The sequence below is a fragment of the Puma concolor genome, chromosome C2 (assembly GCF_028749965.1).
Source record: "Puma concolor isolate L17-30 chromosome C2, mPumCon1.1.hap2, whole genome shotgun sequence".
Classification (NCBI taxonomy): Eukaryota; Metazoa; Chordata; class Mammalia; order Carnivora; family Felidae; genus Puma; species Puma concolor.
The window spans coordinates 51,442,677-51,456,443 of NC_141675.1; the positions used below are offsets into that span (position 1 = coordinate 51,442,677).

The 13,767-nt window shown below is 37.5% G+C and overlaps 1 protein-coding gene across 1 annotated transcript; it reads right to left on the reverse strand.

The window, feature by feature from the left end:
• Window positions 1-225: 225 nt before the first annotated feature.
• CCNL1 (cyclin L1) lies at window positions 226-12,907 on the reverse strand. The gene is made up of 11 exons (XM_025913135.2): window positions 12,494-12,907; window positions 12,121-12,195; window positions 11,568-11,677; window positions 5,864-5,984; window positions 4,708-4,772; window positions 2,865-2,964; window positions 2,656-2,760; window positions 2,420-2,561; window positions 2,073-2,184; window positions 1,854-1,952; window positions 226-1,141 (listed from the first exon to the last, which is right to left on the reverse strand). The coding sequence occupies exons 1-11, from the start codon at window positions 12,794-12,796 to the stop codon at window positions 793-795; spliced, it is 1,581 nt and encodes a 526-aa protein (XP_025768920.1). The 5' UTR covers window positions 12,797-12,907; the 3' UTR covers window positions 226-792.
• Between the last annotated feature and the right edge of the window lie 860 nt (window positions 12,908-13,767).

Here is a 13,767-nt window from a genome sequence, read left to right on the forward strand (position 1 = left end):
AACATTTAATATTACATTGTTGCACAACTCCCATTGGTTTTTTTCCAAATATAAAGGCAAAGACTTTTAGAATAGCTCTCAATGCAGGTAAGAACTGCATTTAAGAATCTTGAACTATATATATAGCTGATGGAGAAAAGGTTTTGTCAGAAAATCAGTACAGGCAGTTTCCTATTAAAATTTTTCTCTGTTTAATAATTTATTTAAATAAGATATTTGAAGCAGTTTAGAAAAACAAGATTTGTATTTTATTTCCTTGTAAAAATCTTTACACATGCAGACAAACCAGTGTTAAGAAAGTATTCACCATCATTTAAACAAATAACCACTTAAATAGAACAGTGTCTGCAATTTTTATCTGTATAAAAATAAGATACATTTTTACAGAACTCACCTCCAGTTCTTATAGCAATAAACAATACACAACTATAAGTACAATTGAACCTGACCATGGTTTTCAATTAGATACTGCTAGGGCATTTTAATGTGCAAAAAAAAAAAAAACAAAACAAAACACAAAACAAAAAAACAAAACAAAAACCCTAAAAACAACCAAAAAAAAAAAACCCCAAACAAAAAAGACACCCACAAAAACTTAAAAACAAAAAACCCCAAAACAAAAAAAAAAAAACATAGTTTCTTTCCAAAAGAAAATGTCCTCAGTGTTTCTAGAGACCTAGAGGGCTTTAAGAAATCAAATCCTAATCAATTTCCTTTTAATGTTTTATGAGTCCATACATCACACTGTAAATAGGCAAAACCAGGAACTGATGCAGGCTCAAAGGAAGAAAGTCAGCGCCTGTGCCTGCCATGTCCTGAGCGACTGCCACCATGGTGCTTGCCTTTATGGGACCTCTCAAAGGAGCGAGATCTTTCACGCCTGTCCCTATGATGTCCCCTTTCATGCCTGTGTTTCTTGGCAGCATCTGAGTGATCCCGAGACTTGCTCTGAGATCGAGAACGAGACTTTTTCCTTTTATGACCATGTCTATTTGAACTTTTTAAATCCTCTCTTGTATGCTTGGCCTTAAGGTGAGGAGAACCATGATTATGATGTCGTCTTGGACTTTCACTGTGGCTGCGGGACCTGCTTCTTGATCTTGAGCTGTATGTTCCAGATCGGCTCCGCCTATTATTATAACTTAGACAATAAAAATTTGAGGTTTAGATTCAGTTTCTGCTGGGAACAGATTATTTTGGTGGTGCTTTTAACAGGTTCAAAAAACAATATTGACCTGTAGCAGTACAGGCCAGACAGAAAACTTTCACTAAATTTACCCACCTCTCACCAGCTCCCGCTAGCCTGTATTACACAAATCTTAAATGTACCACATGTCTACATTCCAAAGAGAAAATTAGTAATTTTTACAAAGTGTCCTAGATAGCTATGCTTTTTATTGAGTATCTCACACATGTTCAAAAGAGCCATTGAACAGACACAAGCAGCTAGCATTTTAATTACAAAGCCAGGGAAGATTCTTTGACTCTGGTCAATTTGATTCCTGGTTAATTAACAATTAATAAAATATTAATATTCTCGAATTAAACAAAAAGACTGTTTTCACATTATAGACAGGATATTATAGCCTTCCATAGCACTTTGTGGCCAGCCCCTACACTTCTTCAAAAAATGGGCAAAACCAGAACAGAATGTTCTTAAGTTACACTACCACAAAACGAAAAAGCCACGTATAGGCAGGGCAAATTTCCAAACTCACTTCTCATAATTTAGCTCATGTTAAAAAGACTAAATCTAGCCTAACTGTGAAAACATCCAACTATGTTCAATTTTCTTAAAACTCAGCAACATTACTCCAAATAAGACTGCTTTCTCTATGAGAATATTTACTTACTGTCTTCTTGGAGTATGTGATCTAGAACGTGATCGTGTTCTTGACCTTGATCGACTTGCACTCCTGCTGTTTCTACTTCTCTTGCTGTCTTTTCTTACACTTAAAAAACAAACAAAAAAAAAACCCCACACCATTATTTCAGATACATGTTCAGTGTGTTAGAAATTAAACACATAAAAGAGTCCTTAGACTAGTTTTCTAAGTCAAATATACTCTCACCCATTATAAGGGCTTTTGGAAGCCTGTTGTCTGTCCTCAGGTTCTTTCTTGACTGTCTTCACATTAACAGAGATTGGTGACTTCTCTTCAGCTTTCACTTCTCTTGGTGATGCTTAAAAACAACACAAAGACATGTTATCTATTGGATTTAATAGAGGGCCAAAAAGTTGTTTCTAAATGAAACTCAAGAGCACCATGCTTTCAAGTATTTGTCTATCATAAGAGAAAACGGTAACAGCTTCTTGCTTGCTAACATCATTGTTTCTATGCCACTGTTATACGCTAAAGCTTTCTAATAACTGCACATCTTCAGTGCCCAAATCATTTCAATTCTGAATATATCTTACATGGTTTGGAGGCTGGGGAAAATCCACCAAGGGTTGAAAGGGCTGGAGTTCCATCGGGATTTAATCCCTTTGCTTTTAATTTGGCTTCTTGTAAGGCTACTTTTCTTTTCTCTACTTCTTTTTCCAACAATTCATAGTTTGGCTGGTGGAAGAAAATGAAGTTAGTAGTTCTCCCTTATACTAGTTTAGACTCTTAACACTTAAAAGTATTAACACAAACACAAGTAAATAGCTACCTTTTTTCTGGTATAAAGCCTAAGCGTTTCTATGCAAATTTCCTGGATTTCCTCTTCTGTAGTACCAAAAAGAAGAAACCAATGGGGACGAGTTGGTAATGGAATCTAAACCATAAAAACAGGATGGTTTAGGACAAATTTCAGGTTTTATTAGAACTGCTAACTCTTGTGATGTATCCTATAGCAGACTACAGGCTATATATACCTACCTGAAGAGCTCTAGCTGCAAGGTAGATGCAAGCACATGCTATAGTCTCTGGTTGGAACCGAACAAATACATTGGTTCGAAGACTGTCATTCATATAATTCCTGAAAAATATTTCAACCATAAGCTTTGTACATAAACAAACCAGTCCTTCCAAGGCTTACATAAAATTGGAGACTCAATCTACTTTATTCTTTTTTCTTCTCTTATTTATATTCATATCCTCATATTCTAGCATACAACAACTCAACTCAAAAATCAGTAAGAGATAAGAATTTAACACTGGAACCATTCTTCAGCTTTCCTAGATGTGACTAAAGTCCTTTAAAATAATTCCATATCATCCCAAATAGTACTTCTGTAGTTTGTATTTCTATGAAAAGCAATGCTTTGAAAGTCAATTTTCACATATCTAATTTCAGAAATGATAAACCACTCCAACAGTACTTCAAGCCATTAATTATTGACCATCTCTCCTTTATCCACAATGAAAAGCAGTGTCAACCAAGTTCTTTCAAAAACTCAAAATACTGTAACAGGGGTAAAAAGGCATTTTCAGTAAGCACTCACCAAATTGTATTAAGAAAACTAAGCTACTTCAGAAAATCTAGGTAGGGAAGTGAAGAGCAGTAAATATACAGAATAGCCTTGTTTACATACCTTTTTTGTGACTTAAGTACAAACAAAAGCAATAAACTACTTCAGTTAATAAAGTGCTGGACTTTTTTATTAGTGAACCCTCCCCACAATATCCCTAAAGTATTAAAGAAATTTCACAAATTGTTTAAAAGGTTAAACTATTTTAAAAGGTTAGACTACTTCTTAAAAATCCTTATCCATGAAAACTGCTTAAATGTTCTATAGAGCATATATTAAAAATGTCATGCATTTTATAAAAGCAATTAGACTTATCTAATATTACTGATATTTACTGAGTCCTAAAGAAGCATGGCAGTCATTAAGTCCAAAACATGAAAATTACTTAAGTCCTGCACATCATCAACAGTCTTGAGAAAGTAGCTGTAGCTGGACCAAATTCCTTGTTTCACCTTAAAATAAACTAGCCCTCCAAGTCAAACATCTTCATGTCAAAAGTCCAAGTTCTACAGTACTTATGGCAATATTAACATCTCTTTTAAAAATGTAATTCTTTTAGTATTGCCTCAACAGTCCAGCAGCTATAATTCATCCAGAATGGGAATGGTGCCCATTTTAAGCTGCAAGTTGTACTTTCCCCTTTGGTAGACACCATGCTATACATACTAAAAACAGAAATCTACGTCAAACACCTAACAAAAAAAAATCATTTAATTCATAATGGCTGGACAACAAATCTATCAAAAATGAACTATTCATTTTGATAGTTACAGGTATACATTATATACACAGGCATGTTGAATAGTTACTTCTAGAAGCAAATATACAAATCCTTTTGACACCCCGACAGAACTAGAAGATGCTGCCAGATGGATATGGACCACTTCAGTGAATCTCGGATGAGAGCTTGCACTGGATTGGCTGGAGAGCAGGGCAGCCAATCAGGCCATCCTGAGGTCATGGGCTGAAGTGCAGAGGGCAGAGTTCTATGACTTACCATCATGGACTACCCTTTAATTAAAGAGTAGAAAAAAGAACAAAGTTAAATTGAGTTCTCCATTGAAAGCAATTAGTCAAGCCAAGAAAACAGGAAGCAGAAATAAGCATTATTTACCTTTTGGTTAAAAAACAAAAAAAACAAAAAGCACCAAAACAAACTCCTCTCATTATTTTGGAAAGGGAAAATGAAACTTACTTTATTTCTGCTTCTGTTTTCCTGGCTAGGAAAGAAATGTAAAAAAGCAACTTACCAGGCAGTTTGAACCAGGGTTTGATTACGTTCACATTCTAAGACTTGTAAATACATAACAATGATCTGAAGGACAAGGGAAAAAAACTGAATTTAGCAAATCAGTGGTTCTTTCAGAATACAGAGTTCAATGAATATAAGTAATTGAAATGTTAGGTGCAAGTTTTATCTCTTCTACAACTGCATAGATAATACAGACCAACCTATAACACATAGGCAGTCGGTGTGGGTTATTTATGCCACTAGATTCCATAAAAATTAGAAGTATGATCCAAAATTGCACAGGAAAAATGAGCGAAATCAATTAAAAAAAAAAATACCTAATTTCTCCATGAACACCTTACTATGTGACAGGCACTATGGTATGAGGTTATTTCACTTAATTTCCCAGGGTACAATTCTACATGTCCAAAAATCCTACAGACTGTATGTTTTTAATGCTACACAATGCATATGATCATATTATGTAATACAGTGGATATTACAATTAAGTAATCAAACAGTATTTCTACAGTGAAGCTTATTACACTAAAGTGTGATAAATAAAAACTACATTATCAACAGTTTCACTACAGTTCAGGTCAAATCTTCCTGGACCTTTATTATCAATCATTCTAATTTTACAATCTTGAAGATGTAGCATCCGAGGAACAGGGATATTTGCCAAAGTCCAAGAGCTAATGGCAAAGACAAACTTCTCTCACAGAAAGTCCTATCCCCAGAGCACCCATATGGTAACCAATGGGCTATTATGATGATCATATGTAAGCTAAGAGATACTGAAGAAATAAATATTCAGACAGCGAGCAGCCACTATGCTTTGAACATTTTACTGTGTGACAGCATTCCAGGTACTTTTGCACATGTATATTATTTCCTCTTTGGAATAAGGTTATTTCACAATCTGTTTTCTGGCTAGGGAAACTGGGTTAACCACAGAGGCAAAAACAACTTATCTATGCCCACACGATGAAGGGTGGAGATCTGAACCCAAGTCTTTTTGACTCCTACTTTCTGATAAATTTCAATAACCTGAAGGATGCTTTTTAAAAACCAAGGTTAACTCTCAAAAATAACCATAATATAAATTCATGTAAGATGCAGTTTTAGAAAGACCCTAATACTTACGAGTGTAATCTCTGCACTCTACAACTCACCTTATGGGGATGCTTGACATGAACACAAAATCCCAACTCCTTTAGCACCCTTCTCTCTGCCTTGATAACTTGATTTTTGGTGTTAATGTAGTTCTGATCAAGGATCAGGGGGCTTGGAGTCCTATAGTTTGTAAGAAATAAAATCAAAACTGTTTTGCACATCCAAAAAATTGTATTTGTGGCATCTCCATTTTCCCTTCCAACCAACTATTGGCAACAGAAACCAGCTTTTTAAACTCCTGCAAACAAGTTAAAGCATTAATCTTGTGCTGTCCAAGTTATGCTAATTAAACATACACTTTCTAAACTAGGTTTCTATAGGAACTAACTCAACCCTGTAGTGAAAAATTCATTCTAATACTTACATGTATCCCTTTGTTGTTTTTTTCACGATTATCTTTTAGGTGTATATGTATAATAGAGTTAAATGGTTGATTTATCATCACAAACCTCATTAGTCTCCACAGATTTTTTCCAGTGACAAAACTAATGTGTTATTGAAAATATTTACTATAAAGACTTCATAAGATTATAATGATTTAATTCATTTTCTAAACTGTCAACTCTTGGCTAATTTATGGCCAAAGTATAAAGTGGGGAAAAAAATGGTAGGTAGCTAATTCAGATTCCCCTAAATGGACAATTTGCCTAAACAAATTTATTCTAAGAATCCATCTCTGTTAAAGAAAATATGAAAACTAAAATTTCAGCTCAATTACATAAATAAAAGATTCAAAACTAGAAGCGATCAATAAAAAACAGGCTTAAATTTGGTCTGAGTTGTAGTTACCAGGCAATACTCTTTAGAATGCAATTTAAAAGAGAAGGGAAGACCATGATGAGGGAATCAGAACACTCAAGGTCTCTGTGCCAGACTAAATTTTGATAGCTTCAAAGGTTATAATGCAGAAAGCTGTGTCTCAGTGGTTCAATGCTTAGGAAATAGCATTTTCAATTAAAAGACTATCTGATTTAAGTCTTAAATTCGAAACTGGTTTCTTATGGAGAACTTGTGGACTTTCATTTCCCATTGTCCTTCGTTTGACGTTTTTAGAGCCAATAAGAAATACATTTTCATTAAGACGTGATTATATGGTGTATATATAGGGAGAGAACATTTAAAAAAAATGTTTCCCCATATTGAATTCATTTCAGCTAAAAGATTCAAGAGTTTTTGCTCTGGCAGAACACATCTGGTTTTAAAAAAAGGTCATTCTGAATATTACCACTCACAACTCATTTTATCATGTACGCCAAATCCAGAAATATGTAAGATTGTATTTTAAATACACCCACTTGAATATTAGAAAACAATCTGAAATGAGCTACATTAACTACCCTGCAGTGACATATTATCTAAACATCTTTTCAGTTTCCTTCCTTCGTCCCATCTAAAATTACAGCAACAAGAATGCTTATTAAAGACTATTTCAAATTATTTGATAGTGTATGATTTTTATCAAAATACACTAAACAAAAAAGTTGGCAAATCTGACAAGATGGAAACTAGCTTACTTAAATTAACAATGCTGAAAATGGCCTTCACTCCGTTTGATTCCTATTATAGTTATGAGAAGTGTGAGGAATGAGGCCACCAACTGGACAGGGGACAGACTTCTAATATAAAAATATAACAATGAATCTGCTTTATCAGGACAATAGGCTACAAGTTAAATACTCTTTGGGGAAAAAATTAACTTCAGAGCAATCAAAGTACACATGAAAATATAACCCCAAAATCTTAAGGTTTGTAATTTTTCAGGTTTTATCATTATTACAAGAAGTTTGGAAAAAAGTCAAATCCACACCTCCGACTCTCATAACCAGTTATCTGATGGCCCTCCTTCAACGTATCAGGACGTAGAATATCCCCAGTTTTATAGTGGCCTGCCACTAACTCTTTACTCCCTGCAATTCAGACTGTAAACTGCACCATTAAAATCCTAAAAATAAATTTATAAAAGTAGTTTTGTCTCATTTCCCCCCATTTTGTTGATCAAACTAATCTATACCTCTTACTAAGCTTGCTTTAACAGCTGCCTTCAAATTGTGTTAAAACTCACTTTTCCTGCAATTAACCAACTACACACTTGTCTCAATAATGGCTATTATCTGATCCCCAAATCAGGCTTATTCATTAATTGAATTAAATGAATTGTTACTTTCCATCTATTCTGCCACAATCTTTACTTTCCTTTTTATGTATGTCAAAGTCCCAACACCAAAACCAATTAAGGAAACCAAACCCATTATTTAGTGTAATTCAACTATATACTCAAATTCTTGCTTAGGCCTTCTACTAGTGGTTTTGGAAGGTAACTTTGTAGATATATAATCTGACACTTTCGTTTTGTTAAAAACTGGTTTTAAATCAAGAAAGGCTCAATGAGCATGTAATTTACAACTACCATAAAAGGATTATTTTGTATCAGAATTTGTATCAGAAATAGAAAAATGTTTCCATAAGTCAGCAAGAAAAGATTAAAGGAAACTGTCTAAGCAGGTGGTTTCCTTACTTACAGTAACAATTTATCAATTAGTACTGTCTATGGCAGCAAGCACATAAAGTTGAATTGAAGCTTGCTAGAATTTCTTCATCTTCAATTAAGTAAACTTTCCTTTCCAGTAAGTTTCAGGAGGTGATATTCTAAATCTCTTAAAAAAAAAAAATTACCTATTCAGAGAAAAAATAATTTTCATCATCAACAAACTAAACTCTACCTCCCCTGCTTTTTTATCAGATTTTTAATATTAAATTTACATGAAAAGAACAATTTTCAAATTTTAGTCTTAATAGGAAATCTTGGGCTTTGGTCACTGGAAGTTTATTTCGTCTCTTAGAATAACAATTTTTCCTTTAGCATGATTTAGTTGAAATACGACAACAAAAAAAAAGAAAAAAATTCAAACAGGATATCCAAACATGGTTAGTCTCACTTGTGTGGTACAAGAACCTAGAAAATTTGGACTTAGTTCTTCGAGAGACTACACTAAAATGAGATTTCGTTTATGAGGAGCCAGATTGTTGTTCAATATACAGAAAGTTGTAACGCCTACTCCAAGGGAATATTCCTCCTCTAGCAGTGTTTAAGCCAATTGAAGGCCACTACCTTTACAACCACCGAAATAAACTGAGGGAGGTTGGACTAAATGACAAGACCACTTAAGACTTCCAGTTCTTGTCTATGATCTATATACCTGCTGAAAATACCACACCATATTCACCAATGAATGGTTGCATCAGTCTGAATATTTGTCTTTAGGCAAGCATTCAGGTATACATGTGGGCTCCTTAAAATTACAGAAAATGCTTAATTGTCTGGAAATATGCTGCATCTCAAAAACAAATTAAAATCGGAAACTAATGAAATGAAAAAGCAATTTTCTCTTTCAATTCAGCCATTTATTCTGACCTTAGAAGGCAATTATGAAACTACAGAAAAATTGAAGGGGGGAGGGAGAAATAATCCAGGACAGGATTTGGGCATTGATACTTTCTAAAAGTTCCTCTGGTGATTCTTATGTGTAACCAGGACTGAAAAACAATGACCTAAAGGCTACAAAAATGATGCATCCTCTGTCATTACCAAGATCAGACTACAACTTAAAGCTATGCATAAACCAGATTAAAACAGCATCATTAAACTGATATACTATTTATCTAACTAAAATGGAATACCAACAATACTTTCTAATGGCACTACTCTAGATAAAAACACACCAAGCTGTAGTTTCTAATAACTTGGACAGCAAAGACAAAAGCTTATAACAAGAAACAGGAGTTTTTCTAAATGGTTCACCAGTGGCCAACCTGTTAGTCCCCGATTCCAGTGACCTATTCTCAGAGCACTGGCTTCTCCTTGGGGATTTTCGATACTTCACTCACTGTTGCCATGACGACAGCTTCATCTCTATGTACCACTCCACATCACCCAGGCTTTGGTAAATGTAGCTGGTCGCTGTATAGTCGGTTGCAAGGGAAAAAAGAGTTGAAGTTAATAACATATACAAGTTACGTGTCTGAGTAAACTTGTAATATGCATAGAAACACTTTTACATCCTGCTTTAAAAAAAAGGCTTCCATGCAATTAACAACTCCTTTTAAATTTCATGCTATAATCAGACTTGTAAGATTGAGACAAAGTCAATTTCTCTGTAATAATGACCAAAAACACACTATTACATCAGGCGCAACAGTCAGGTGAGATGTTTTAAATTCCAAAGTTTGTATAGTTAAGAAGACCTACTCTGATCTCAAGGAAGAATACTCTAAGTCTCATAGAAAAAGTTCAAAGTAGATAATCATTGTTAAGTTACAATACAACAGTTGGCTCAATGGTTCAAAAAATACGACCGAAAACTCCTTTAGGCAAACACTGAATCCTCGGATTAAAAGCCTTTTAATTACTGTCAATTTGTTTTAAACACCCTGGAGAGTCCACTAAATATCTAAAAACAAATTTTAGCTCAGACCACACTAAATACCAATTTGAAATCTTCCCAATTTCCAGGGATTCCTCACCAGCTAAAGGATAGTTTAAAATAAAATATTAGTCTGTCCCTGGACGTGGTTAGGGTAAATGAGAAAAGATGGAGGAAAAAAGAACGTAAGAAAACTGAAAAAATGCTGTGGAAACTATCTGGATAGCAATGGCTCAGACTTTCTAACTAAAGGTTACTTTACTATGTCTCTGGATAGTTCCATTACTGACAACTTATCGATTCAGCCAATAAAGCCCACGCATGTAGGATACTAATTTGGCACTGACACCCAACCCCAACAACTTAAAATCCTTTTAAAACTAACTTCCTTTCAAACTCAGTACAAGTTTATCTAACATCACCACAATTTCTTAAGAAGTGAACACAGAACTAATCTATGCCAAGTGTATCCTTCTGCAGGATGTACTAGAAGTCACCTCTAGATGCAGGAAGCCTGCAACTAAAACTTTTTGCACTGCCTCTCATGAACCCATAGGTCCACACAAAGTGTTGTCACGTAGCCACAAAATCTCCAAGACACTATTTGGTTTCTATTTTCTTCTTACAAGATCAAATAAAAACAGTCCTTATCTAAATGTAACCCAATAGTTATTTCTCTACCCCACTCACTGATACTGTATCTGACCAAAACAAAATACCTGTGTAATCCCTTTGACTTCAAACTTCAACCTTTATCCTGCAGTCCTTTCAGATCCGGTATTATGCGATATATCGTAGTTCAATGTTGAGAAGTATTCTAACAAAAGCCAACCTCAATTGATAAAGAATTAACTGGGACTTCGCGTAGAAAAACATGATCTACACAAAACTTTGCCACAATATTAACTTGAACTGCAGTGTTTACACTTCCAACCTTCAGTCTTCCAAGAGGGGAGGGAGGAAAATAACTTACAGAATACACTCACACTTGAGCCAAACGTATTCCCTTTCTTGTTTAATCTTAAACCACAGGACTGGCTTCACAGCACTGTTAGGATTGTCCATAAATGCAACTGCCTCTACAAACTTTAGATAGCTGGTTAATTGTGTTTTTTTTTCAAATTAATTTAAGTATTAGTTAGCTCCTATGTGAATTTTAACACCTAAATTAAAGCCGGTTTTCCTTTGCATCAGTTTTGAGAAGAAAGAATGTTTTGAGTTGATGATTGGTGCACAATGCAGTAGCAGCAAGAAACACTGTGTTCAATAATGCCAATCTTACCTTTTTCCTCTTAACTGGCGTAGGTGGTGAAATACATTAATCACATCTCTTATTCTTCTAGGTGCTTCTTCAATTTTTGATGCAAGATTAATACAAGCCATGGCAACAATCTGAAAGAACCCATAATCCAATAAAAAAATTGTTAGACTACAACACTATCAAATAGGAAAGCCTCTTTCAAAGTCTAAACAACTTATTCTGATGGGAGAATTTCAGGACACAACTGGGACTTTTGGTGAAATAGAGTACGACGCACATTTCTACTCCCCATAGGCATACCAGATACGCTGCTACTATGCTTTTTTTTTTTAATGCTTAACTAATCTTAATTGAATTTGATTGAAAATTGTGGTTTTTGATGACAGCACATGGGCTCAAGAGAAGCTTTATAGTTTTAAAACACATTCCAAAAGTCTACTTCTCGTGGGTGAGAACTAGGTACAAAGGCCTAAACTAACCACTCCCTTTTTAGAAAAACTGGGTGGAGACACTACCCCCTCCTCCTCGTTTCCGGATGAAGAAATCCCTTTTCACCCGCCCCCGCAGCGCTTACCTCGAAACTGTGTTTGACGAAAGACTTGGAGTAGAAAAAACGATGAAACAACACCTGCCCCGTTGCCATCGCCACCTGCAGACAAGAGAGAAGAACGGAAGCGCAGGGGTCAGGCGGGCCCGCACCAGGCGCCGCCGCCATTTTGTGCCGCCGCTCTCTCCCCCTCCCCCTCCCGCCGCGAACTGTTCGCTGCCGGGTCCTCCTTTCGCCTTGGCGCCCTCCCACCCTCGACACGCCCGGGATCCGGCTGGGACCTGTGGCTGGAGAGCCCGAGGAGGCATCCCCACCCTGCCGAGACACACTGGTACCGGGATGCAGCGGAAGGGACAGCGGGGAGAAGCGCGCTGGGCCGGCCCGGGGCCGAAGCACTGACCTGCGGCAACCGGAGGAGAATGCCGGCGGCTTGGATGAGCTCGCAGCCCAGGATGCGCAAGTCGGTCTCGCTGGGCAGGTCGAGCCCGTCCTGCATAGACGGGGTAGGGGAGAGCCGCTCCTCCGGAATCAGCGAGTGGTCGATGGTGAGCGAAACTTCCGAGTACAGGCGGTCGCCGATCAGGATCCCTCCCGTCGTAGTCGTCGTCGTGGTCGTCGTCCCGGAGCTAGAGCCGCCCGCACTCGGGGCGGCCGACGAGGCGGCGGCGGCAGCGGTCGCGGTCGGGTGAGGCCCGGACGCCATAGTCTCAGCGAGCTGCACGCACGCCCAACGCAGCCGGAACCCAGAGCGAGACTAACCAGCGTCCTCGGCGCGACGGATATTCCCGTGACCGCCTGATTCTGGGCCGCTTCACGCAGCGTGCGCTTCCGCCCTGACGTCACCACGCCCGGCTGGTGCGCGCCAACTAGTCCCTTCAGGCCTCGCCTAGGCCTGCGCCGCCCGCGAGCAGAGGCCGGAGTGAGGAGTGCCGCCTTTGTCACCTGATGACCTCTCTGCTGGGGCCACGGAGTGGTCCAGGAGGTCTCAGTCGCCGCGTTTTTAATATTATTAGCCACGAGAATAATAAGGGAGCTTTATCCCCAAGTTAGAGTTGGCAGAATTTTGCTATAATCTCTGCGCGATTTCGGTAATTTGTCAAGGACCTGCGTCTCTCTGCTTCTGTCTCGCCCTTCTAACTTTTAGCATTTGCGCGGCGCAGAGTCAGCGTGTACAAGAGGAGTTTAGGGCCGACCTTTGCCCTCATTGGCGGGTAGGAGCGGTTACTGTGATGTGTGCAGACTAATTTGTGATTTAAAGTGATCCGCGAGGAATGTGGAGAGGACTGCCGTACAGTATTTTTAGAAAACACTAATGTGAACTACATTGGTTCCCCGAAAAAGCTCTACGATGAGCATGTAATTCCCCCTGGTATTCAAGTAAGACTAAGGCTTCGTAACGACAAGGAGAGCGGCTGCTTTCGCCTGTTAGCTTCTGAAACTCTGGCCTGAGCCAGTGACAGGGCCCCCGTAATCTGGAAAATCCCTAATTTCCAAAAATAGGGCGAGAACTTTACAGAGATAATTTGATTATGTCCAGGGGTCAATGTATCCATGTTGGTTACTACAATTAGGCAGAATGGAAGAAATAAATCTCATTTGTGTTTCTTCTGGGATTTTAGCTAGCGATTCCTGAAATTTCCTCATGTTTGAAGTAAAAACAGTGATACTGATAGG